At 40.8% G+C, this 26,702-nt stretch overlaps 1 protein-coding gene across 2 annotated transcripts; it reads left to right on the top strand.

Moving 5' to 3' along the window:
* Window positions 1-1,598: 1,598 nt before the first annotated feature.
* Window positions 1,599-20,239, top strand: INTS12 (integrator complex subunit 12). 2 transcript variants are annotated; one of them, XM_050895656.1, is made up of 7 exons: window positions 1,599-1,641; window positions 8,422-8,585; window positions 10,590-10,742; window positions 11,294-11,481; window positions 15,333-15,492; window positions 16,820-16,972; window positions 19,319-20,239. In XM_050895656.1, exons 2-7 carry the CDS (start codon window positions 8,430-8,432, stop codon window positions 19,898-19,900), a joined length of 1,392 nt encoding a protein of 463 aa, XP_050751613.1. In that variant the 5' UTR covers window positions 1,599-1,641; window positions 8,422-8,429; the 3' UTR covers window positions 19,901-20,239. The 2 variants fall into 2 exon arrangements, with proteins under 2 accessions (XP_050751613.1, XP_050751612.1); XM_050895655.1 differs by lacking the exon at window positions 1,599-1,641 and adding an exon at window positions 2,284-2,310.
* Window positions 20,240-26,702: the final 6,463 nt, after the last annotated feature.

The following is a 26,702-nucleotide window of genomic DNA, read 5'->3' as shown; positions in this document are numbered from 1 at the left end:
TATTTACACTAGCCACTGTTGAAAGAGGGAAAGGGAGAAGTAATGAACATCACAGGATTTGCAACATAACTTAAAGACAAGATAAATACTGTTGTCTACCTTTGGTATAAAAATCATCTTGGCTATTTAAAAATAATAAACATTAAGTAAGTGTAATTTTCACTGACTTTACTGTTTGTTACCATTTTCTCTTCCCTTTCAACATGCACTAAACAAGTTAAATTAGTTTCACTGAGCTACTGTGTTAACAACGTAACAAAGAAAATTGTTGGTTTAAAAACAAATGTTTCCCAAGAAAATTAAAAAATTAAAATAAATAAATAAGTACATAAAAATCCTCTTCCTTTCAGTTCCTGAAGAGGATCTCATTTATTTGTTGATTACTACATGGTAAACCAGAACTTTTGTTAAACGGACACATCAACATTTGAGAAACGTTCAACATAGTAAGTCACTAAAAAACGTAGTTTTCCTCCAGCAAATATTTATTTTAGTACAAAGTAATATTTGCGCTTTAAGGCAGACAACTTTGGAGGTTGGAGTTATATTTCCATCCAGACGACCAGTTTGCTGTATGAGTTTAGGGCCACCATTGCATCCTCAACTGAATCCAAAGAGAAGCATGCAAGCTTTTCATGAAGAGCTTCAAACCAGAATTTCAGACAAGTATATCAATAAAGTTGTTAATGGTTCAAGAAAGTAAGACACAGGCTATGAAGAACAGAAGCCAAACTTTAGAAAGACAGCACACTAAAACTTGGTTATTGCAGAAGATAATAGCACTGAGTTAAAATTCCTTTGCAGACCTACTCCATAAAACCCCCACTCCAAGCTTCTCAGCAGTTTGTCAGCCCAGAAAAATCGGACCTGGTAGTCAACACTGAAACCTTTTTTTTTTTTTTTCTTTTTTTTTTTTCTCAAAAAGCTTAGCCATAAGTCACCAAGTGTCAGATGAACGACACGAAGGCTACAAGTGTCTTTCCCGCCATCAACTATTACTGGTCTTCACCGATAAACACCTCAACAAGCAGTTTCCAGCCTACTCTCCTTCACAAATCAGAGAACTAACGGCAAAGGGGGCAGACGCGGCCGTTCTCAGTCAGGGAGCCCAGGCGAGGAGGAATCAGAGAACCGGGGCTCCCCAGGGCTGCGCAGAGAGCGCCGAGACCCGCCGCCCTCGCCCGCGGGGGACCCGCGGGGGACCCCCGGGGCTGCCCCCTGAGCCGCCGCGCACCCGCCGGCTGCTCTCCCTCAGGCAGCTCCTGCGAGCGCCGACCTCTTCCCGCCGCCGCGGCCCGGTAACGGCCGCGAGATAGTAAGACCCGCCCCTCCCCCAACGGCTCCGTCCCCACGCGCGTGAGGTGGGCACCAACCGCCGCTTACCCCACCCCGCCCGCAGCGCTCCCCCGCCCCGCACGCGGCCCGACCCACCTCGGCCGCTTCCGCCCCGACTCCGCCCCTTCCTGCGCGCTCGCCTCGCCGGGCCCCGCCCCGGCCTGCACACTTCCCCCCGCGCACAGTGCGGGGTGCGCGCCCGGAACTGCTGCCTCTGGGCCCTGGTTGCGCGGAGGGACCGGCACAGCGGCGGACCCGGCTCCGGGCGGTGGCAGCCCCCGTACAGCCGCCTCCTCGTCTTCTTCGGTAAGAGCGCGGCGGGCGGCCCCGCGGGGGGGGAGACATGACTTCGCGGGAACCCGGGAAGAGGGGGTTTGGGAGGAGGAAGAGGGGATCGCACACGCGCGCGCACACACACACACACACACACACTTGGCGACCATTACCCCCGGGGCGGGGCGAGCGTTGAGTCTCTCTGTGGGGCGGGGAGGGCCCGGGCGGAGCCGGCGGGGCGGCAAGGCGGCCGCGTTGGCCCTGTGGGTGCTGGCGTCCCTTCTGCCAGCGTCTGGAGGGATGGCCCCTCTTGGGCACACGGGCACGCCTGGTGCCGCGGCCTTGAGGAAATCGGGCCAGGGCGGTAACGGGTGCGGGAGGGTCCCCGGAGCGGTTTCGAGCACTGCCGGGGCGGGAGCCTGTCGCGCTGCTCTGCCTCAGGGCGGCGTGTCCGGCGGGTGGTTTCCACCTCAGGGCACTGAGCCGTGTGGAGCTGCCCAGCCTGCTGTCGGACGGGAGGCGCTGGCTCCTGGCGTTTGACTTCGGTGTAGGCGGACTCGGTTGTTGGGGCTGTAATGAAACGGGGAGGTTCAGCTCCTCCTTTGCCATAGGGGCTGGCCCCGGGCGCGGCTCCGTAACGAAGGCGGCACTGGCCCGCGGGTGGGGACAGCAATTAGGAAGAAACAGACCAAGCAAGCAGAGGTGATAGATGCGTAATACAGGGCATATAACTTTCAACTGTAGTATAGGATTTTTTTTTTTATTAAAAGATGGTAGCATTTTATTCTTTTAAGCATTTTATTTTTAAAGAGTTAGTTTCAGATGAGAGGCCTTTTCTTCATTCTTACAGGAAACGTCAGGGAGAAATTTGCAGCAAGTATGTTGCAAAGGATCGGGCCGTGACTTTGGTGTAACTAATTCAGAAATTCAGTTTTAACTGAAGTTTGGTTCTTCCAGCGAGAAATCACCAGGAGGATGATATCTAGGAAATTTGTAACCCTGATAAATTTTGGTAGGCATTCAGTTAGGGAAAGGTGAAAACAATAATGGAGATACAATAAATTTACCAGTGACTTAAACCAATGAGCAGTGACATCTGTTTAAACACCATCTTCAGATCCATGTTTGCAGAATATTGAAGCTTGATGGTAGCAGAGATTAGCAAATCTCAATTGCGTGGGTATGATTATCTCATTTACTTGAATAAATGTTTTTTCTAAAACTGATTTTTGTGGCAACACAACTATTCATGAGAAAAAACATATTGTAGAAAGGTAAGGCAGATGTGACAGTAAAAGGGCTTGATTAAACAGGGAACTCATGACAGGGCTCCAATGCAAAAAGGACATACACAGGAGGTGAAAGTGCAGACACAGGCTACAGAGCAGGAATGTAGAAATATTGCCCAGGCATGTGGGGATGGTGTTACAAAAGCCAAAGCTAAGCTAGATTTGAAACTAGCAAGCAATGTCGATGGAACAAGATGCCATTTATCAGGAAAAGGATTCGTAAGGAAAATATAGTGCTGCTGCTGAGTGGGACAAGTGTTTTAGTGACAGCAGACACAGATAAGGGTGAGATAGTCGATGTCTTCTTTGCCTCAGACTTCACCAATAAGGTCTCCCAGGCCTTTTGCCGCAAGGCGGGGTTCAAGGAGAGGAGGAACTACAAGTTGTGGAAGAGGATTGAAGCAGGGTTCAAGGAGAGGAGGAACTACAAGTTGTGGAAGAGGATTGAAGCAGGGATTGTTTACCTGACAAGTCCATGGGCCAGGTGGACTGCATTCAAGGGTGCTGAGAGCTGACAGCGTCTTCACGAAGCTACTCTCTGTCATCTTTGAAAGGCCATGAGATTGGGGGAGATCCCCAAAGACTGGAGAAAGGCAAATCTTACCTTCATCTTCAAAAAGGGCAAGAAGGACAATCCAGAGAACTACAGGCTGGTCAGCCTCACTCCTTCCACCTGTGGAAAGATCATGGAGGAAGCCATTTGTAGGCATAAGAAGGAGCAGATGGTGACTGGGGATAGCCAGCTTGGGATCGACCAAGGATAAAACATGCCTGACCAACTGGATTGTCCTCTGTGACAAAATAACTAGATCTGAAGATGAAGGGAGAATGTTGAATGTCATCTACTGTGGGCTTAGGGGGACCTAATGGAAGCCTTTATATACCTAAGGGAGATTATTGAGAAGATAGAGCCAGCCTTTCTACTCAGGTGCATTGCAGGGAACGAGAGACAGCACAAGTTGGAACTTCCAATTCCAAGTAGGGAAATGAGGACAATTAGGCATTGGGACAGGTTGCCCAGAAGGTTTGTCACATTCCTGTCTTTGGAAGTTTTCAAGATACAACTGGACAAAGTCCTGGGCAAGCTGGTCTGAATTCAGTGTTGACTTTGCCTTAAGCAGGAGGTTGCACAGGGTGACCACTTGGGGTCCCTTCCAAACGAAATGATTCTGTGATTCTTAAATAACGTACTGTTTGTGAGGAGTAGAAAACAGCAAATATAGGGCAATAGTGTAATCTTAGAAATTTTGGATGAACAGGTTACTGTGATATTGATTGAAATATTAATTGAAAAGTACAGTATAAAATATGCTGTAGAATAGAATGTAAAATGAAGAATACCAGTACTAGTAACCCCATAGCAGAAGATTTTACTCCAGTCTTCTAAAATTCTTTGGAGAAGATGTCAAGTAAATAAGTACTGATTAATACAATTGTTCTGATTAATACAGTTTTCCAGACTACTGAAGTGTGTGAGTTTTGAAATATCCCTCATGGGAGATAACTGAGAAATTATGTTGTCATGAATCAAGTTCTGATTAAGACACTAAAACAAAAACTGAAAATAGAAGTTCAATTTTTCCTGCTTTTAAGTTTTTCCTTGATCTACTTTATTAAGACTTAGATTAAATCTGAAAGTGATGTGGAAAAGGCATTATTGGTAAATAAGCAAAATCTGCCGCTGTCACAGTTATTACATTAGTCAGGAAGAGAGAAAATCCTGAGGAACAAAAGAATCCAAAGGGGGAAAAAAAGGTGAATTGATATTATATTGATATTATGGCGGTAAGTAAAATTAATTATTGATGAACACAGTGCAGTGCATTGGAAGGAATTTTGTGCTATTCATTCAATGTACTGGGTTTTAAGTTAACTGCTACACATGTTGAAGGCAGCTGAAAAGGATATGTGAGTGAAAGTCCTTTTAATCATCAGTGTCAGTGAAAAATAAAAGTATTGCTGAGTTTATAAAGAATGGGTTTGATAATAGCATTGCAATATAAATTAAAGGTGTGCACTTTCTTGGAATAATATCTTCAATTGTACACCTGTCTCAGAAAATAATGGAAATAAGAGTTCAGAAACAGATGGATGAAAATATGACCATATCTGAAAATGTAAGTAGATCCATTTAACTGAAAGTTATGATGAATAACATAATACATGTGTAGGCATGCAAAATAATAGCTGGCAAACAAATGAAAAGAAAGGGGCTCTTACACCCTGGAAATCTAATAAGTCTATTGGAAGACCACGTATTCTGTATAGTGCTCAATTAAGCTTGTATGTATTTGGCAGAAGACAATAGTATGCTCAAGAAATGAGAGACTCAAAAAATTCTTAGACGTTTTAAGAATAATGACCCACTAATTAACATTTTTTTTTTCCCCCAGGGATTTAAACCACTTAGAGTAGTCCACATTGGGAGGTTACTCCATGATTGTCCATTGTAGGATTTTTAATATTATCTCAGATACTTCAGAGAGTTTTGTTACCTTATATTTGGTCTTGTCTATTCATCATCAGACAGTGCTTATGCATTAGTGAAGGAGTGTCAGAGACCTAAGCTGAGAAAGGTGCTTTTAGGGCTGGGCTAATGGGTTAATGCTTATTTGCAAGAGGGTGCGCTTGAGTTCCTGTCCCTGCTCCACGAGTTGCCTGCGTGTTCCCTTCAGTTAGTGCTTTGTGCAAAACTGGTTCTGCTCTGGGTTCAAGGATTATAACACAGCCCTCTAATCTCACAGCTGCATTATCAAACTGCTACGCAAAAGACAGTGTCATACTCACTTTTTTCCTGTTTCTTTTTTCTAAACAACATTTGAATTATTTTCTGTGCAACGATGCCACTTCAACCAGAAAGTCAAGGAGTGCTCTCGCGCAGAATAACCTATGGCATCATCGTTAAAACACTACTATTCTTGCTCCAAGGCTATCAAGTTGCTATATGCTGACTTCACCACCAGAGGAGCAGTTCATGAATGAAAACATGAATGAATGTAATTGGATCTTAGGTCTATAAGTATCAAACCACTGTTCTGATCTGTAAACATCTGGAAAAGGCCACTACCAACAGCAATAATTTGCCTTTTGGACCAGGCTGGTTATTGGTATTAGCCTGTTTCACAGTTGTGTTATTGTGGTCCAGTAAGGAGAGCATATTTATCAATTTACTTTTTTCAGATGATGCTATTTTTAAGACAGCTATTGATGTGTTCATCTTTCCATTAAGTATACTTACCTTCTTTAACTTACAAATAGATTTTTTTAATTTGAAAATATATGCCTAAACTGAGCATACTTGAACAGTTTAATAAGCCCAGTTCCCTCCCTTGCATGAGAAATTTCTTGTGATATGTTAGTTATAACTGCAGTAGCCTATGACATTGTAAATTACCCTTAAAAACAGAGAAAGAATTGCTGCAATTTCATATGCAAATAAAAGAATAAATACAGAGAACCCTTTTGAAATTTGGATTTTAACAGTTCCTTTACAATAGATGTTTCTAAAAAGCTAGAGCTAGAAATAAATCTGGGAAGTGTTACCTTCAGAAAGATGAAAACAGAATTAGTATGCTTACACTTGTTCTGTAAATACTACGGCATCCTGAATTGGCTGTTAATGACTGTTGAGGCTACCTGTTCCTTATGTACACAAGTATATATTCCCAGAAGAAGCCTCAGAAAAGAACATAAAGGATTTTTTTAACAGGGAATTATTCCAAATTTTTGAAATTAGTGTTTTAATTCTACTGTTTTCATTCAACAAAGAGTTTAGCAGAGTCCTAATTTAAGATTATATGGTACTGAAACTTGGAAGGCATATTCACAGAACAAAGAAATGGAAGAGATAACCTACCCACAGAACTCAGTAGCAGCCTGAAAATTTATCAGAGGTAGATGCATAAAAAAAGAGGGTATGTGCTTTCCATGTGCATTGAATTCACTTTTTGTAAACATCAGAGAGAGACTGAATTGTCTGGATGGGGCTTGCACCGCAGTCTCTGCTTGATCAGTGAAAAAGCAGAGTAACTGGTGTGTAGTACTTCCTAGCAGAAGTTCTGTGGCCACCAGAAAATGATTTGACAAGTAGCAAAGATTAAGGAAGAGAGAAGAGGCTCTTGAAGAGGATTCTTAACTCTCTGCTGGGTCCATTGATAAAATCCCTATGAAGTCTACTGTATGTCAAACTCCTTGATGATCTCAGTCAAGTGATTCTCTGGTGTCTCGTGAAAGCTCAGCATGAGATAAAGGTTCCTGGAGACTTCTAGGCAAGTGTTGAGGGACCAGGCTGCCAATGCTGGTGTTTTGGCCAGAGAGGTAAAAGTTCACTGCCTTGAATATCAAAGGGAATTCATCAGACAAAATCTTGGAAGCTCCAGCTGAAAAAGCTGTCCAGGCAGTGCTTTTGAGCAGAACTGATGAAAGCCTTTTCAAGAATGTCTTCTAGATTACTGTATAAAAAAAGTAAAATGTCCTGATGTGTTTCAAATGAGATTTGAAGGGATTATTAACAATACCACTTCTCATCCATTTTGGAAAAGAGCAGGAAACTTCCCATGTTATGTTTTAAATTATTAATTGTTAATTACTGATTAAGTTAGAGAGCTATCTATCTTTGTATAGATAGATAGGGACAATTTCTGATGTAAATGCAGTTCCTTAGAGCTTTTGTTAAAGAAATTAACAGAGAAGGCTCCAGAGCGCAGCAATGTATTGCTATGAAGCAAACACATTTTTTTAAATTCATTCTAACCTTTTCCTCACTTTATTGCATTTACATTGATACTGTGGCATCTTAGAGCTCTGGATAGTCATTACTTGACATGAAAACCTAGGCTATCACAAGGGGACTTGGATAAATCACAATCTGAGTTATAAATTTTCTCACTGTTTCAGCTAAATTTAAAAATGGACGATATATTTTTTCAGATTTTTAATATATATATAAAATCATATACTAGCTGTTTTATATCTCTTGTATTGTATGTTACAATGAGCTGTTCTTTTCAGAAGTTTCAAAAGTTAATTTTTCTACAAGAGATTTTTCTTTGTTATTGTTAAATGAGCAATGAGATAGAAATCACTGCACGTGCAAATAATGTTAAGGAGAAGGGTAGTAATTGCTTTTCTTGAAGTTTACACTTATTTTGTATACTTTTCAATATTCTGTATGTATGGAATATCAAGAATATGGAATATTTGTTCCATTTATGTAAGTATGATGAGTTTCTAAACATCACATATGCCAAAGAACGAATTTGACATCATTTCAGATGTAAAGCCAAATTCAAGTTCTGCAGCTCTGAGGTTCACAATCAGTCATCTTCTAATGATGATATTTAATTCACATATCATCCTTGCTGTGGTTTAATATAATTTCATTTTACCAAAAAAAAAAAAAAATCTTCTGTGAGATAGCTAGCCACATGCTGTTTGAGTTATTCTCCATATGAATAAAGTTGTCATTGGTTTGTTGGGTTTTGTTTTGTTTTTTTTTTCTTTTTTCTCCTTCCTTCCTCCAAAGACACCACTATGGCTGCTGCAGTGAACTTGGAGCTTGATCCCATTTTTCTGAAAGCCCTGGGCTTCTTGCATTCGAAGAGTAAGGACTCTGCTGAAAAGCTGAAAGCACTTCTTGATGAGTCTTTGGCCAGAGGAACTGACTCAAGCTATCGTCCATCTCAGAAGGTATTGGTATTAGAGAGCATTGGTCATTTTTGTATGCCTTTTTAAAGCTCCTGCTACTCCTAGTTCATCTTTTATAGCTGAAAAGTTAAAAGAGAATCAGAAATTGAGGAAAAAGAAAAAGTGGAACATTATGGAATGTTCATATTCATCATTCTCCTTTTATGCAACATAATCCGTTCGGTTAATTGAAGTTAATGGGGAAAAAAAAAATCTTTACCTTGTTGGTGTACCAAGACCTGTAAAAGAGAGATTCAACACTGTATTGCAAGTGTCATGACTTTGTAATAGTACTTTTTGTATTCACTTTTATATCGGTTTTGGCATTTTTGTTCATAAGCTATCATACACGCTATCTAAGGTGAACCCAAAATTACGTTACAATCAGAGCTAAAAGGTCTTTAAAATGCAGATTATTTTTGCCACAGATAAATATGAAACAAAACAAGCTATTTACTGATAAAGCTGGATCTCTCTTCTTGAAATTCTGTTTATGAAGTCATATGAGAATGAAGAACATCAAATGGTTTAAAGCAGAAATTATTTGCAGGCTGAAACCATTGCCATCCAATGGACAAACATTATTTTTCATCTACTGAAAATCACTAAACACCTGCTAGAGAGAATATTTGAATCTGAGATTAGTGTATGGTAATAACCAAGTGGGGACATCCTCATATTGCTACGGATTGCCATATGGATAATGAGGTAGTGTTCTCCCCTAGGATGCCTAGAAGTCAGCCTGGTATGTTCTAATGATGGTCTGTATGCTGATACATGAGTAATATTTCATTTCTACGTGTACGTGATTCTAAATAACTAAGAGGCACTATTACTGCTACAGCATACATGATGCTTGTACTGTGTGGTCTAACTCCTTTCTATTCAAATTGTTAACTCCCTGAAACCTAAACTGCAGTTCCCTCTAACACAGGTCTCAAAACTCTCAGGTGCCCTCTATGTCAGAGCTCAAAGAAGCATTGGTTTGTGGTTTAAAGAGGAAGCAGCGAGCCGAATAATAGTGCAAAGAGGCTTGGGAAGCCAGTTCTAATAACAGCTCGGCTGGTAGTCACCTGCCCTCAGGTGAGACTGAGGCTCAGACCAGAGGAAGAAATCTTTTGTTCTCTCTTTTCAGTGTGTCTCCAGTATCAGCTGGACTGCAAAGCTCAGAAATGGAAAAAAGTACAAGAATTCCTTTCCTTGCATTCTCAGGCTGCAGGATTAATTTGTGGTTGACCGTGAAATCCAAGAACAGAGTAAGAAGCACAGGATTACCACAGCTGGGCAGATGAGGAAATCTATTTCTGACTCTGGAAGTCAGCAAACTTGGGAGGGGCTGAAGCTCAGGGCTCAGGACCCATCCCAGTACACAGCAGAGAATTACTCCCTTCTTACCAAGCTGGGTGGGGGGTACCTTGCTCATGCACAGTGGTGTGATTAATCACTCATTTACAGACTCGCTTGCTTATTATCCATTGCTGACACTAATGCATCATTAATAAGAACTATTGATTTCTGTTGAGATCTAAATTTATTAATCTGATAGGTGAATATGGACTGAGATTAAGCAGAGCTCAATATTTTTCTCCATGAGGGAATGAAGTATTGATGTCTGATGATATCAGATGTCAACTTATGTTTTCAGCTGATACTGAATTTTGTCCTCAGAACTATCTGCAAATTTGTGTTCATTATCTCTTTGAATTTTAAAAGCAGAAAAGTTTTCCTTTTTAATTAATGTTCCAAAGAGGATCTGTCTTTGGAAAGGGAGCATCTTTTCCTCTGGAAGGTGAGTGATAAGGGGAGTTTTTAGTAATTGACTGCAGCTTAAACACACTAATTTGTCAATGTGATATGAAAATATTTAAGAAATGTTTAAAAAAAAAAGTGTATATATAGATCATCAATGTTGTATGACATGTTTGCCTATCCTGTTATCTAACTAATTGCAAACTAGGAAGTAACTCAAGTGTAGGGTTTGCCTTCAATTTTTGTTTCTGGTTTTAGGAAGCAGAGCAACCAAAAGTATCTGTTACCAAACCTATTTCCAGTAAGCAAGAGCCTAAAGCTTCTTCTAGTTTGCCTTCTGGCAACAGCAATGGCAAACCCACTGCATCAGAAAAGGTGAAAAAAGAAACAGAAAAGAGATCTGCTGATAAAGTAAGTAGTTTTTGTTCTCTGATGAAATAACTTGGTTAATAAACTTGAAGATGTTTTAGACAAAAGCTCTCTTTTTTGACCTGTGTAAGTCAACTAATCAAATAGTGCATAGCCTGTGAGCTGCATTATCCAATCATGTTGCCATTTAGGCAATCCAACAAAAGTCTTGTAATAATTATTCTGTGAATGTTTTCCCTGCTCATTGCAGGGGGGTTGGACTAGAAGACCTTCCAACCCAAACGGTTCTGTGATGCTATGTTTTAAATATCCTGATAATAAAAGGTTACTAAGATGTAGCAAGCTGAAATGTGGGATTCCCAAAGCTTTTTCAAGGATTTTGAGGTGAACTACAAAAAGTGGACTTGAGTTTCTAGTTCATAAATATTTTAAACAAAATATGTATCTAAGGAAAATGTTGCGTGTATGCTGTGTAAAGTACACCTTCTTATACTGCTAACCTAATTGTTCCAGTCATTTTCTCATGTTACTAATATCCATTAGCTTTTTGCATTTTCACATTCTGTGTGTGTGTGTGTGTGTGTGTGTAATAGACAAAAGGGGATACCGCTGAAGGAGCTGATACACCAAAGAAGCCCAGACTAGAGAAGCAAGAGGCTCGTTCTTCTCCTATTACGGTTCAGACGAGCAAGGATTTATCCATGCCGGATTTATCTAGCTTTGAGGAAACCAGTGCTGATGACTTTGCTATGGAAATGGGATTAGCCTGTGTTGTTTGCAGGTAGGTCAACGTTTCTTCATTGCAATTGTGTAGTTACCTTTTTTTTTTATTGTGTACTATTGAGTTAATGCTTCCTGTAGTTTTTCTTCTGGAAATCACTTAAGCACATATCAAAAATTAATAATACATTTAAGCATCCTTCATGAATAAGAATGGTTTCTTGAAAATGGAACCTTTAATGAGAAAACCAACTTTTCTTCTTCAGGAAAGGGCAAGTGAAAAATAATAAAACTAGACATGATGCAAAACATATCATGACAAATACTGATTTTTAATTATTGGAAAACAAGTTAAAATATTAATGGCTAATGATAAGCATTTTCAAAACATCAGTTCTCTTCTGAAAACATTTTTAGGTAGCATTATTATGAATCTGTATGTGTTGCTCCTCTTTTCATAATCATTTGACATTAGTTTACACGTAGCCATGTTTTTTCAGTTAACAGTGTAAATATATCTTGCAGTGAAGAGGTTCTTTTTACTTTTCAGTAAGGGGTCTAAAATTGGATCTGAGTAACATTCTGCTAACAATATATTTAGTGTTAACAGAAGGATAAAATACGCTTTTGAATATCCACCCTGGGATCAAATCACTAGAATCAGGATTTGGTTTCACAGATGATTTATATCCTTGTAAGTCCCCACTGCTGCCAAAAGGAACAGTTTGGCTCTCCCAATTGTACCTCCTTCCCTGTCCTGTTTAGGGGGTGTTTTACCCACACAGGTTTGTGATCAGCTGAATCAGCTTCTGGATCAGCTCTCCACTTGGGTTTTTCAGTAGGTTTAGGTTTCAGTCAGCTTAGTGAGTGTAAATGCTTATGCTGGCACGTGTGTGGATGCAGGAACGTAGAGCCAGGACAGAGAGGAAGGTGGGACTGGCCTTTTGGTAGCAGTATGTATTTTAGCTCAGCTTAAGTCAGTTGGGAAACTGTGCTTTGTAACTTTGTTCTTCAGTCATTTCCGTGGTCGTTCCTGTTGTGCAGATAAGGAGGTGTCTCCAGTCCATGGAGGATAAATTTCCATCGTTACAGCTAATTATACTGTTAAGCAATTGTGGACTGATGAGATTTCATGTCAAATTATTCCCATGTGTTAGCTCAAATGTTTCATTTCTTACTATAGACATTGAAAAAGGAAGAACAGTTAAAACATTTGAAGTATGAAACAAATATTTCAGTTTTACCTTTCTTCCTGCAAATTCCATTTTTGCTGTCTCCTAAAGGGGCAAAGCCCTGTTCAGCAGTATGTTAAAATGCTACTAAAACCAGTATGGTATTAAGTTATTTGGCAGGAGGGGATAAAGAAAAGTTTTGTTTAGACAGTCTTGAGCTGCTGTGGATTATTAATTCTGCATCTTCCCTGGCAAAGGAAAACATGTACCAGCATAATAAGAAATGCCTGCAAAGTAAAGAAAGAAAATGCAGCTACTGTGCCTGGTGTGGCCAAGACTTTGCTTTGAAAAGCATAGGCCAGGTATGTGGTTCCATTAGCTGTTCCACAGTCAATGTTTAACCTGGCTGCTGAAGGCGTTGCTTCTAGCTAATCGTGCTCACAAATTCATAGTGCTCTTGCAAAAGATGCATCTATCCTGGCTAACTAAAATAGCTCTCATTAGGCTGATGCCAGAGGGAGGGAGAAGCACAGCAGGGAAAGGAAAAAACCATTAGAGAGGGGATGGCAACAGTCACCCAGTGCTCAGGATTTGTTTTCATTTGACATGAAACCTGCTGGAACTGATGTCACGTGGTTCTCGATCTCCAGCTCATGCTGGACAGGATGTTTTTCAGAGTACTCGTGCTTCAGACTTTCTGAATCCAACACGTTGGTTAGACAGTATTCCACTATTTACTGCTCAGCTTTCAACGTGTGGGCCCTTTTTGGGGTTGGCCATCTTGAGCCGAAATAACAACATCCCAGTACATATGAAATATAAAAGCACTGGATACTCTGTAAAATAACTCAAGTATGAATAGTATTTGGGAAATGACATCTTTTAATAACTCAATCAATTATTCAGCCAATTATGAGTGAAAACATCATGTCCAATTGCAGAGTCAGTGGAGTTCATAGCCAAAGGGTTTATATTTGTATTGCTTAAGAAGACAAGTTAACAAGAACCCAGCTGTGGGTTCACAAATGCAGAAAAGTGCATTTGAATATGAACTATTCCTTTTTTATAGATGTAGAAACTAAAGTAGAGTTATTAAACGTTTCTTCAAGATTTGCCAAGTGTCAAATGTATTTTCATGGTGATTAGGAGTATTGAACGTTGATGCCTGTGGAGTTTTTCTTCTTGTTCTTTTATACCAAGTTAGGCATAAGGAGAGAGGGAGTATTAAAATAACTTCACCCTCTCCAATACCTGGAGATCTTAGAAAAACAAGACTCACCAGTTATATGGCTCCTCAGTTATATGAAGAAATACTACATGCAGATGATAGTGAACTCTGTCTCTCAAAAAAACCCCAAAATATATGTCTTTTAAAAAGCCTGGTTTTGAAAGAACAACCTTATTTTTTATGAATACTTTTTTGTTTGTTTGTTTTCTGAAGGTAAAAAAACAGTAGGTTTGTTTCTTTGTTATCATATCATTTAAAAATAACTCCGCTTTAACTTGTTTCTGGGCATGAAGAGTTCATGATTTTTTAATCAGTCTGGGATTGTTCATTGTAATTTTAAAATAGGGTGAGTCTCCTCCCTTAAAACATGGGGTTGAAACATCACTGCTTTGTTCTGACCCGATTTATTTAGGAATAACAAACAAACACAACGGCTTTTGAAATATCCTGCATCTAAAATAATGGGCCCTGGAACTTCAGAAAGGTTTCTCCCTCTGTTTTTATATAGCCCATTTAAAAGAGAAATATTTCTTAGAAAGTGGTCTAGTATCCATATGGACTATATCTTCAGACTTCATTTTCCTGTTATATAAAGAAATAAAGTATTACCTTTCCCCACCCATCTACAAATAGAGTTTCCATGGTTACCTGGGTACCTGCTCCTCGGGGATATGAACAAAAGCAGCTTAGCAATTAAATAGCTTGATTTGTCATCTGAAAGAAGAAATCATTAGGAAAATGGTATTTGGTTAATTCACAGACATACTCCCAGTCATGTGTATTTCACTAATTTGTCATTTAGCGTGATTACTTTCAGCAGAGGCCCACGCAAAATTAAGTCCTCATCACCAGCTTACATGTTTGCTTCAAGGCAGGACTGCACAGTTAATCCTTTCTATTCCATCTTTCCATGATTCTGGTATTATCTCGAATTCCAAGTGTCTGTCTGTGTAGTAGGGACCAAAAGGATGGCTAATAAAACATCTTTAAAGTAGTATACAGCTTGGATGATGATGCTTTTAAATTCTGTAGCAGAAAGCACTTTTACAGGCTTGTCATTGAGAAATTATTTGTTCTCGAACTGTATTGCTCTAGAGCTTACAGCAAAATTATCCAGATGTAGACTAGGCTAATGTAATGAGGAAGTCATAATTGGTATACAGTGAGGTATCCATAAAATGCCCAGGTGAAGCAAAGCAGGTGAGACTTACATTTCTAATATAAAAATCAAACAGGGAAGTCAAAAGTGTCATATACACATGTTTAACAGTATAGAAGTTTTAGATTTTCTTGAAAGAAATTACCTTTAAAAAATATAAAATTTCTAAAATATTTGCTGGGAAGAACTCATACAGGAGGAAAAGGAATACATACCATTTGCCACAGGTAGAAAATATATGTGAAAGCAAAAATATTTTTAGGTTTTATCTTAAGCCTTGCAAAATTTGCAACAATGGGATAATCCTTTAAGTGCTTTCTCCCATAATCTGTTCTTAACTATTTGCTCTGCAGGCAAATGACAGTTATTTCTGGGAATCAGCTAGTGGAGTGTCAGGAGTGCCATAATCTCTACCACCAGGATTGCCATAAACCTCAGGTGACAGACAAGGAAGTGAATGATCCTCGACTTGTATGGTATTGTGCCCGCTGTACCAGGCAGATGAAGAGAATGGTAGGAGTCAGTTTTTTGTCTCGTATGAGCACTATTTGAATACAGCAGGCTATTTCTAATACATGAGAGTATTTTATGGGTTGCAGAAATCTTTGGAAGCACGTTGGAGAACCATTTTTCTCAGCAGTGCTTCCCTTGCTGCAGCTATGTTTCTTGATGTAGCATTTCAAAGAGTATTCTGTAATGTGCTTCTTAAACAAAGCTTTTTAAAAAGCAGAAGTTGAGTGAAGAAGAGTGAAATTGGATTATTTCCTACTTGGTAAGCAGCAGCTGAAAACTTTTTTTATTTCAGGTGATACTCAGTTTTTAGTACATGTCTACCAAATAGCCCTACAGTTTTAGTTTTCTTCTCAGCTTTGGACATGAATGGTTGTTTTCCTGTAAGACAAGACTGCAGATTTCAGTCCAGATCTTAAGTGTTGAGTGTTCTCAGGCTTGACGATAAGCTGAGGGTAGCACATTCCAGGAAAAAGATCTCTTTATTTTGATTGATCTGCGTGTTAATTTCTTGACTAAACAGACCAGTTATTCCTGATCCTACAGGAATCCCACTCATCTCTTTATGAGAAACAAAGATCAGAGTAAGAAAGCATCTTTGGGTGCATGAAACATTAACCATTAGTTCGCACAACTTTAGTTCTGACATTTTAAAATCAAACCCTTTTATACAGCAGAAAATATGTTCTGTTCTGTGATAACTTAGCAAATTGTTATCTGTTGAAATGGCTCTTCTAAGAAACAAGAAAAGAAGGCAATGTAAGATCCTGGCCTAGGAGTTATCATCACTGACTGAAATACATCATTATTCTGATGATCATCAGGCCTTTGAACTCAGAGGAGTGTTTGCTTGAGGTCAGTTACTGCACAGGATAGCCATTGCAGCCATTCAACGTTTGCCTTCAATATGCCCTTTCCTGTTTTGTTTTGGAATAAATTCTGCCATTTTACCTGCCACTTCTTAGCAGACTCTTGCAGCTTGCTTCCCAGTACTGCTGGATTATGTCCCTGTCTTCCTCAAGTTCACCTGTCTTTGCCTTATTTCTGTGAAGGCCCAGTACTTTCCTGTTCCCTAAGTGTCAACACTGCTGCTCTTTCCATGCTGAAATAGCAAGTCCTATTCAGTATGCTTTTTGGCTGGACTCTGTCCCCAGTACCATACTCAGCACTACCTCCACATCCCCTATTACCTTATTTCTCAGGCACTGTTCAGCTTGAAATTGTAAAGGCTAGATTGCAATCCGATAATGCTCATGCTTTTTAACAGTCAAAACAGGCAATGTTACGGGGCACATAACTCATTTGGGGTTTTTTCCTACCACTTATACAGGCTCAGAAGACACAAAAACCACCTCAAAAACCAGCTCCTGCAGTGGTTTCAGTTGCACCAGCTGTGAAGGATCCATTGGTCAAGAAGCCAGAAATTAAGTTAAAACCTGAGACGCCACCAACTTTTCTAGCATTCAAGAGAACAGAAGTCAAGGTAATGTAGTTTAAATTTTCCAGAGGAAGAGTTTACATTTCACTGCATAGATCATCATTGTTTCAATTAGACCAATCTTTTCTCACAAGAACCATGAAGGAAAATAGTCTGTGTACTGAGTAGTACCATAGCGTAGTGGTTTTGCATTAACACTAAGAGTGTGGGGAAAAAAACCCTCAATTCGACTGTAAGTCCCTAAAGCATCCAGCTCTTGACTGTGGTTTTATGTTACAAGGGAGAGAACAGAATTTACTCTACGGATTTTTTTTAATGATATTTTATACAAGTAGAAATCCTCATAAATGTGTGCTAGCAGCCCAGAAAGCCAATCGCATCTTGGGCTGCATCAAAAGAAGTGTAGTCAGCAGGTCGAGGGAGGTGATTCTCCCCCTCTCTCTACTTCGCTCTCGTGAGACCCCACCTGGAGTACTGCGTTCAGCTCTGGGGCCCCCAGCGTAAGAAAGACATGGACCTGCTCGAGTGGGTCCAGAGGAGGGCCACAAAGATGATCAGAGGGATGGAGCACCTCTCCTATGAGGACAGGCTGAGGGACTCAGGGTTGTTCAGCCTGGAGGAGAGAAGGCTCCGGGGAGACCTTATAGCGGCCTTCCAGTACCTAAAGGGGGCCTACAGGAAAGATGGGGAGGGACCCTTTATCAGGGAGTGTAGTGATAGGACGAGCGGTAATGGCTTTAAACTGAAGGAGGGTAGATTTAGATTAGATATTAGGAAGACATTCTTTACTGTGAGGCTGGTGAGACACTGGAAGAGGTTGCCCAGAGAGGTTGTGGATGCCCCCTCTCTGGAAGTGTTCAAGGCCGGGTTGGACAGGGCTTTGAGCAACCTGGTCTAGTGGAAGGTGTCCCTGCCTATGGCAGGGGGGTTGGAACTAGCTGATCTTTAAGGTCCCTTCCAACCCAAACCATTCCATGATTCTATGAATTGTATAAAAGATACGATTTGCTCTCTGTGGTCAAGTAACTTATGCATACTTTGATAGAAGGCTTCTCCTCATGCTAACAGTGGACTTAGCAGTGCTGGGTTAACAGTTGGACTCGATGATCTTGGAGGTCTTTTCCAGCCTAGACGGTTCTATGATTCTATAATAGGGAAACTCTAGCTGAGTCTGTGAGATCTAATTTAGGAGGCTGCTGCTTCTTATATATGTTGCCTCATGTTTCTGTTTCTCCAAGTTATTTAATAAATATTGTCACAAGTTGGTCAAAGGTGGTAAACCAGAAGCAGCGTAACAAATAACATAGTAGTCTAACAAAGCATGACCCTTACCTAGGAAAACAGATCTTTGACTCAGAATCAAAGCAATTATTCATGTGTTCAGTTATGTTTGCCATTGCTCTGCCTGGATGCAAACTATCATGAATAATATGATGGCTATCGCTCAAGCACTTATACTCGTGAATAACTTTTTTCACCTCAGCAGAGTTATGTATGTGCCTAAACGGGTTGTAAGAGTGAGGCCTGATTTCATCCATCATCTTTACTGTTTAGAAACTGTCTGGATATATTATAGAAGGGGTATTACTTGAATAGAGGGTTTTAACTTCTGTTTTGACTCTGCCGTTTGGTATAACTCTGGTTTAATAATTCAACGTGTGTATTATCCCCATCTGAAAGCTGGGGATTATAGAGTTTAAGGTGTGGGAACTGTAGTTAGTGTGTATAGCACTTTGCAGGCAAGGAAAACTGTGTTTGCAGTAAGTTTGTCTTCTGCAGTACCTGAATGGGAAGACTACAGGAAAGAAGTCCAGTGACTTTTTTTTTTTTTTTTTTTTTAAATTGTATCTATGGTACAGGCTGCTAAGAACCAAGAGGGGGGAAGGGAAGGAAAGGAAAAAGTTTAGACACTGCTACTTTGATCAAAAGACTGTACTAAATGCAATACTTAATGGCTCAGTGTCTGATTTTTGTCTGAGCGTCTGTCATCTTGTTAAAAAGTGACACCAGGTAACAACAGTAAACAATGGTGGTGGCTTGCTTCCCTTTTTTATACTTGACAAATTTGGGCTTTTTGTAGTTACTTCAGTTAAACAATCTTTTAGAGTTTATGGGGGGATAACAATGCCGTATGATAGCCTGTTAGCCATATAGAAGAAAGAGAAGAAAAGGTAATATTGGTTTTATGTGGCTGGGAAATTAAAAGTTGGCTGCACCTGGCTGGCATCCTTTCCTTTTCTTGTTAATACTTCTAACCGTAGTGACCAGTGATGAAATGTTGTCCACTGGGTGTTCTTGGGAAAAGAACTGAAACAGAGGCTCGATCTATTCCTGCTGTGATATGTTACACAAATAGATGCTACTATAATAAGAATGCTTTATTTATTTTAGACCTCAGCAGCAATTTCGGGGAACTCGGCCAGCACAAGCGTTTCCTCTTCAGCAACCAGTGGCCTTACAGGATGGGCTGCTTTTGCAGCCAAAACTTCCTCTGCCAACCCATCAACTGCCAAACTGGGATCAACAGCACAGAGCGCCAGTGGGAAACCTGCAGCTTCTTCAAATAACCAGAAACCTGTGGGTTTGTCAGGGTTGCAAACTTCCAAAACAGGACTAGGGTCAAAAATAGCTTCTGCCAACAACAACACAAACCCTGTTCAGCTGAAACCTCCTCCACCTCTGACGCTGGGGAAAACCACTCTTAGCCGTTCAGTAAGCAGTGACAATGTCAGCAAAGTAGGTCTTCCTAGTCCCAGCAGTACTGCGCCGAGCACCAGCAGCCAGGTGAGCAGTGGGAATGGCAACAGCGGGACTGCGGGTAACAGTGGGAGCAGCGCAAGCAAAACCACGGCAGATACTGGTAATCAGTCAACCTCCCTAAAAGGCCCGACTTCTCAGGAATCTCAGCTCAATGCTATGAAAAGGTTACAAATGGTCAAGAAGAAGGCTGCTCAAAAGAAACTCAAGAAGTAGTACGGCTGCTTGCTAATTTTGTTGGTTGTGTTCTGTGAAACAGCAGCGTTGGTGTTTTTCCTCAAAGAAAAATCCCCTGGTTACTGGACTGAAACAGTAGTTAAATCAGGGAAGCCCAAAACCTATGTTACACAGGAGGTCAAACTTTGATAATCCTAGTATTCCTTCTGACTTTGCAAATCTATGAATTGAATATGTTGGAGGAATTCACTATTATATGCTCCTGGTTTTTAGCTCAAAGCACTGAAGTTTGAAATTGTAAAAGTTGGGTATTTTGGAGTATAAAAAAACCCCAGATTTATGTGGATATTTAATAAATTGAACTTACTGAAACTGTCATTCTTAAATGTTATTAATAAAAATATTATTAATCTGGGAAATCATTGCTGCTTTTCTTTCACCCCATTTTCCCATACTTAAAATGCTTCACCTGGTCAGAGTTGTCTATATTGTGCAGAGTTAATGAAGTTTATCCCAAATTATACAGTTTCTTAGGGAAAAAATGTATTTTCTTTTAAACAATTTCAAAAATCAACTGTTAACATATTCTATTTAAAGTGAGAATTTTAAGTGGCCTATTTTGTTTTTATACAGTGAGAAACTTCATGGATCATGGTGGTGGTGGGTTGTAATTCTCTGAGGGAGGAGAAAAGAGTGTTGGCAGAAGATAAATGGCCCCTAACCTGTAAAAAGAGCGGAAGAGAGCCAAAACAGTGTTTTCAAGCTTTCTTAATCTGTAAAGAACCTTAATACTGTCCTGTTGAATATGAATGGAAAATAAGTGGTAGGCAGTGTGTATTTTAGTTAAAAGCACAGTCTGATTGAACCGCATTGTTTTGATGATGTGAGAGAGGGAAAAATAGAAGGAAATGAAGGGAATTGTCTTATGTGTCTCAGGTGTGCCAGAAAGGAAGCTAACTTATTGACACCTAAGACTTTTTGCTCACCTAAGTATTCCATGCTGTTAAGTATTGCTATAAAATTCGCGAGCCTTGCATGTGTCAAAGTAGTATTGTCTGCCAACCTATCTTGGAAAAAGAAGCCTCTAGTGTCTTAACTGTTCTACCATAGCCTGTATGATTATTATTTAAAATTACTACTTTCTTATACAAGGAGGTAGCAAAGGCAGAAATCTCTTTAGTAGTTAGTGACAGTGTTGGTAGATAAAAACCCTTTTCTAGCCCTGTCAGCTAGTTTCATTGCTTTTTTAAAAATAAGTCTATTAGAGTTTTGAAATCAGTTGGAAAACCTTTTCCAGCAATTTCTGTAGGAGATAGAAACAGAAGTCGATGTATACAAGTGCACATCTTCCTTCATGATACTCAAAGTAGCAAATGGATTGTGTATATTCTAAAAGTTCAGTTTCTTTCCCCTCAGTGATTTGTATTTCAGAGGGAAGACTCTGCTCATGTGTGCTTTCCCAAATCTGCTGGAAGATCCTGTATTTTAATTTACTAGCAAGTGTTACAGAACTTCTTCTCACTGGATATTGGCATTGGATCTTTCAAGGCTTGAACGTAGATGGGTTTAAGCCTGGGGAGAAGGATTGGATTTCTAAATGCAATTTGGAGAGAAGACCCAGGGCATGTTGGAGATTTAGAAGAGTCTTAAGCTTATAGAAAGTTGATTCCAATCTCCGGGCTGCAAAAACATGTTCACAAAGAAACGCTAGGACACAGACCCTACCTAGCTGTATTATGGTACCTGTTTTATCCCTTGAGTTGTAATCAGACAGAGGAAAAACTACAAACCACCACACCACTTCTGATGTTGCACAGTGTCAGATTCGTATTAATCTAAGACCTGTGGCAAGCTCCCTGCTTGGGTTACAGGTTGGCTAGCCTGCCAACAGTGTCTGAAGGCGCAAGGGCCAGGGTCTGGAATTTGGGAGGCCAAGTATTAGGATCCATGTAACCTGGAATGGGGATCCTAATATGCCACTGTCCCTCCCGTAGCATTCATGGGACAAAAGGTTTGTTTGATTTGGGCAGGGGGGAGAGGTATTCAGAAACCCTCTTCCTTTCTCCTCAGCTCACAGACTTCCTTTTTTCCCTTCTACTAGTTTCTTTGTGGATTTGCAAGTATCTGAAATAGTGATATAAGCTACCTTAGCTGTTAAAATAGGGCAAAAATATTTGTAATAGCATAGAATTTCAAATAGAAAAGATTGTGCAGAGATCTGAATATATTCCTTTAGCCCTTTGTGAAAATGAGGGTTCATTTTTTGCTTTAATACAGAATAATGAAAAAACTGGGGTTTTAACCCTGCATAGGAAAAGTTTCTTGTTATAGAGTGACGTATTCCACACAACTTTCATGGGAACTGTCATATCTGTGTTCACATATCTGTGTTTCAGTGTTATTTAGTGTCTCAGTTCCAGGAGCAAATGAAGCGGATGCCACGGGATTATTGCAAGAGAGAAGCTGTGCCGGGGCAGAGTTGCATCCAGACATCAGCAGTGTCCAAGGTGACTGACTTACATCATAGCAGCACCTTGGGTCCTCTGCCTAACTGCTAATAATACTACGAACTTGAAGAGGGGTTGGGGGAGGAGGAAGAGGAATTTGTGTGTGGGTGTTGTTCAAGCTGAATACGTTAAATTCCCACTTCCAGGGCCTCGGGTGGGATCAGCTTTGCCTCTCTTCATTTTGCGGAACATAAGCCCCCTCCACCCCCCAGCCCCAGCACAGTCTTGTGCTTAGCCCAGCTGCTGTTACAAAGGATGTTTGTAGGCACTGTGACCGCCTCTCGGGAGCTTCCTGTGGCGGCATTCATGGCTTTTTCCTGACTAGACCTAGCTCTTACACCCACAAGCCTCCCTTCAGCTATTTCTGCGTATCCTGCCAGATTCTGTTACACTCCTTCAAACCTGTTGCAGCCACGCGCGGGTTACACTTAATGCTTTACCACCGTGACTAGGTAGTTGAGAAAGTATTGGGTCTTCCAGCTCTCCGCTCGCACCCCTGAGTTGTTCTTCACAGCTTGTGCTCCCTCTCTTCATCCAAGCTGCTCCAAGTTTTGTTCAGATGTCAAGAACCGGCTCAGGCTGAGCACTGGAAAAGGATCTCAAGTCTTGCTGTCGATGACCAGCACTCAGCAATCCTCTCCATTCCTTCTGTGATGAGGGGAGCATCTCTAAACATGAAAACATCTCAGACTGTATTGGGTTTGCATGGCAAGGTTTTGGTAGCGGCGGGGCTATAGGGGTGGCTTCTGTGAGAAGCTGCTAGAAGCTTCCCCTATGTCCGATAAAGTCAATGCCAGCCGGCTCCAAGACAGACCCGGTGCTGGCCAAGGCTGAGCCCATCAGCGATGGTGGTAGTGCCTCTGTGATAACGTATTTAAGAAGGGTTGGGAAAAAACTGTGCAACTGCAGCCGAAGAGAGGAGTGACTATGTGAGAGAAACAACTCCTGCAGACACGGAGGTCAGTGAAGAAGGAGGGGGAGGAGGTGCTCCAGGCGCCGGAGCGGAGATTCCCCTGCAGCCCGTGGTGAAGACCATGGTGAGGCAGGCTGTCCCCCTGCAGCCCATGGAGGTCCGCGGTGGAGCAGATATCCACCCACAGCCCGTGGAGGACCCCATGCCGGAGCAGGTGGATGCCCGAAGGAGGCTGTGACCCCATGGGGAGCCTGCACTGGAGCAGGCTTCTGGCAGGACCCGTGGAGAGAGGAGCCCACGCTAGAGCAGGTTTGCTGGCAGGACTTGTGACCCCATGGGGGACCCACACTGGAGCAGTCTGTTCCTGAAGGACTGCACCCCGCGGGAAGGACTCATATTGGAGAAGTTTGTGGAGAACTGTCTCCTGTGGGAGGGACCCCATGCTGAAGCAGGGGAAGAGTGTGAGGAGTCCTCCCCCTGAGGAGGAAGGAGCGGCAGAAACAGCGTGGGATGAACTGACCCTAAACCCCATTTCCCATCCCCCTGCACCTCTTGGGGGGAGGAGGTAGAGGAATCAGGAGCAAAGCTGAGCCCAGGAAGAAGGGAGGGGTGGGGGGAAGGTGTTTTAAGATTTGGTTTTTATTTTCTCATTATCCTACTCTGATTTGATTTGCAATAAACTAAATTAATTTTCTCCTAGTTGAGTCTGTTTTACCCATGATGGTAATTGGTGAATGATCTCTCCCTGTCCTTAACCCACAAGCCTTCCATCTTATTTTCTCCCCGGCCCCGTCCAGCTGAGGAGGGGGAGTGACAGAGCGGCTTTGGTGGGCAGCTGGTGTGCAGCCAGGGTCAGCCCACTACACAGACTTTTGTAGGTAGGTGAAAGCTACAGCTTTTCTTAGCCATCCTGTATTTTAAGTATGTGTAAAGCTGATACATGCAGCTATTTCCCATACCTCTTTTCCCTTCTCCACAATTAAGATTTAGGCTAAGGTTCCTTAAACATCCAAAGGAATAGTTTCATTTACTCAGGATTGCCTTAGCTACCTGGAGAATTTGCATATTTTTTCAGCTATTATTTCCTGTGGAGGAAAACAAGAAAGGCTTTGTCTTTGTAGTGCCTGCAGCTTCCAGGGCAATTTAAAAATAACAGCCTGAGGAGGAATCCAGAACTTTTATTGCTTTTCGATCAGCCCATCCCTCTTCCTCTAGCACAGAAGGTTTTTAATGGTGGTATAGTAGGAAAAGACACTGAAGCAGTTTCCATTAGCAAACAGAAGGCAATATTTTCTTCCTAAATGTTAATAAGAAGAATATTGCCTACGCTATGAAGTAGAGTGTGAAGATAGATTCTTTTAATGGCTGGAGTGCTCCTATGTAAAGTGTTCATTGTAGTAGTAAAACCTGCTCCCACAGGAAGGTTCAGGATGTTAGCTGCCTCTATCTTGCCTCTGAATATACATATAGTTTTGCTTGCGAGAGTTCAGGAGCTTACATCTGAACTGTGCAGATTATTTTAGGTACCACATACGGGGTGAACAAAGGCAGAAAAAATTGATCTTTGTTTTTAAATTGTGGTAGCTAGCACCATTTAAAATACCTCTGAGACCTGATTCAAGTGTATCCTGATGTTTTTACATCTATAACTCTGGCATGGGTTGACTGTAGGTTATCTCCTATTCATTTAGAATAAAATAACTTATGCTATACCTTTTATGCATGCCTGTCTTTTCCCTCTAATAAGGCCAAGTCTAACTGGACTTGCTGATATCACTGTATTAGCAAAATGTGCAACAGAGCTGCAATTCATATCGGCAAAAGATTTTCTTCCACTATAACTTTCCCAGCTTCCTAAATGAAATATAGTCTCCTTCTGCTGGTATAAAAATGTCAGTTAGGATTGTGATTCTTTGAAGTATTATATCAGGAAGGATTTATAACATAGACCTGGTCTTTTAAATCAAGTGTTTAGCTTGAATATGTAAGATAGACACTGCTGAAGAACAGAGTAGATTGAAGGGAACAGTTGCTTTCTGCTTTGAAGCTATAGTTAGGATGGAATTAACAACTGTTTTTTCAGGAAAGGAGTCTGTTCTACAGGATTGTTCGACTAAATTTGCACATCAGGTTGAGGAATCTAGTGTAGGGCAGAAGAAAGAAGGAAGGCCGTTCCGAATTTTGAGAAGCATGCCTCATATTTAGACAAAATAACTGGAAAATAGTCCTGTGATTTTTCTATCCCCAAACCAAATTGCTCTGTTATTTACTATAAAAATAGCTACCTGACTTTCCTTATCCATTTTATAAATTGGTATGGTAATATTTTACTTCCACTTAAATATGACAGTTTTTCATAGATGCCCAAATTCTGATACCCTTAGTAATGTGAAACAATAGGTTACTTTGGTTCCATGAGTGCTCCTTCTGGCTGCACTAGGGGATGCTGGTGATATCTGGGTCTAAGAGGAAAGATCTAACACAAAGTTCTGTAATTCATTTTAGTATCACGAGCTTTCATCTATTACAACTCATGACAGACCTCTGGCGGGACACAGCAGTAAATAATGGTCATGACCTCAGGAGCAGCTAGAAAAGAACAGAACAAAGCTGACATTTGGACAATTGAAGTGTATTTTGAAACTTGCTCAGTATTTTGATAGTGTTTAACAAGTTCTAATACATTGATAGATAAGCTGGGATGCATACTAGAAATGCAGCATTTTATCTGAGGCAACTGACTATTTCCTCTGCTAATTTTGCAGTGATGCTTTTTATAGTTCATAACAGAAGGCAGATCTTGGAAGCATGTAAAGCTCTTTGCTTCTGGAAAAAGTCTTGTTTAAAAAAAAAAGAAGAAACATCTTTACAAAAATAGGTTTTTATTATTAAAATAATTTAAAAGAAGATTTTTTCACCTTTTCTGAACAAACAAGATTGTAAGAGGAATTACCAGTAATAGATCTACAGGCACAAGGATTGTCATGGCTGTGTTTCCTATTGCAGGTGTTAGGTCCACTCCACATATCTGCATTTTTACAAGCTATCTTAAAATGACAGCAAAGTATACTTTAGTCTTTGAAGGAGGTAATTACTCAGTGAAGCTTCCTAGATGAAAAGTCAGAAAGAATAATTCTTCAATCTGTGTTTGCATTGAAAAGGTGAATCCTTACTTAAGGTTCACAAGCACCGTCCAAGCAGAGGGAAGACGGTGAAGCACACAGGTGCCAGAAGTCAGAGCCAGAGACTCTGTGCTGTTCATTGGCTTGGACATTTTCTGGGTTCCAGGTTATCAATGGCAACACTTAAAAATATTCCCTGCATGGAGAAACACTTCAGTTTGAGTGGACCCAATCTTGGAAGTACTTGTACGTGCTTATCGTCACAACGGTTCAAGTAAGTAAAACACACATTTGAATAA

The sequence above is a fragment of the Gymnogyps californianus genome, chromosome 4, assembly GCF_018139145.2.
Source record: "Gymnogyps californianus isolate 813 chromosome 4, ASM1813914v2, whole genome shotgun sequence".
NCBI classification, from domain to species: Eukaryota; Metazoa; Chordata; class Aves; order Accipitriformes; family Cathartidae; genus Gymnogyps; species Gymnogyps californianus.
Note: the sequence above shows the minus strand (reverse complement) of the source record. Positions and strands in the feature narration are given on the sequence as shown.

Bases quoted from the DNA above. Each gene is read 5' to 3' on its own strand.
- INTS12 (XM_050895656.1), top strand. From the start codon at position 8,430: ATGGCTGCTGCAGTGAACTTGGAGCTTGATCCCATTTTTCTGAAAGCC. The intron at 8,586-10,589 runs GTATTGGTATTA...TTCTGGTTTTAG, and splicing joins GCTATCGTCCATCTCAGAAG to GAAGCAGAGCAACCAAAAGT. The intron at 15,493-16,819 runs GTAGGAGTCAGT...CCACTTATACAG, and splicing joins CCAGGCAGATGAAGAGAATG to GCTCAGAAGACACAAAAACC.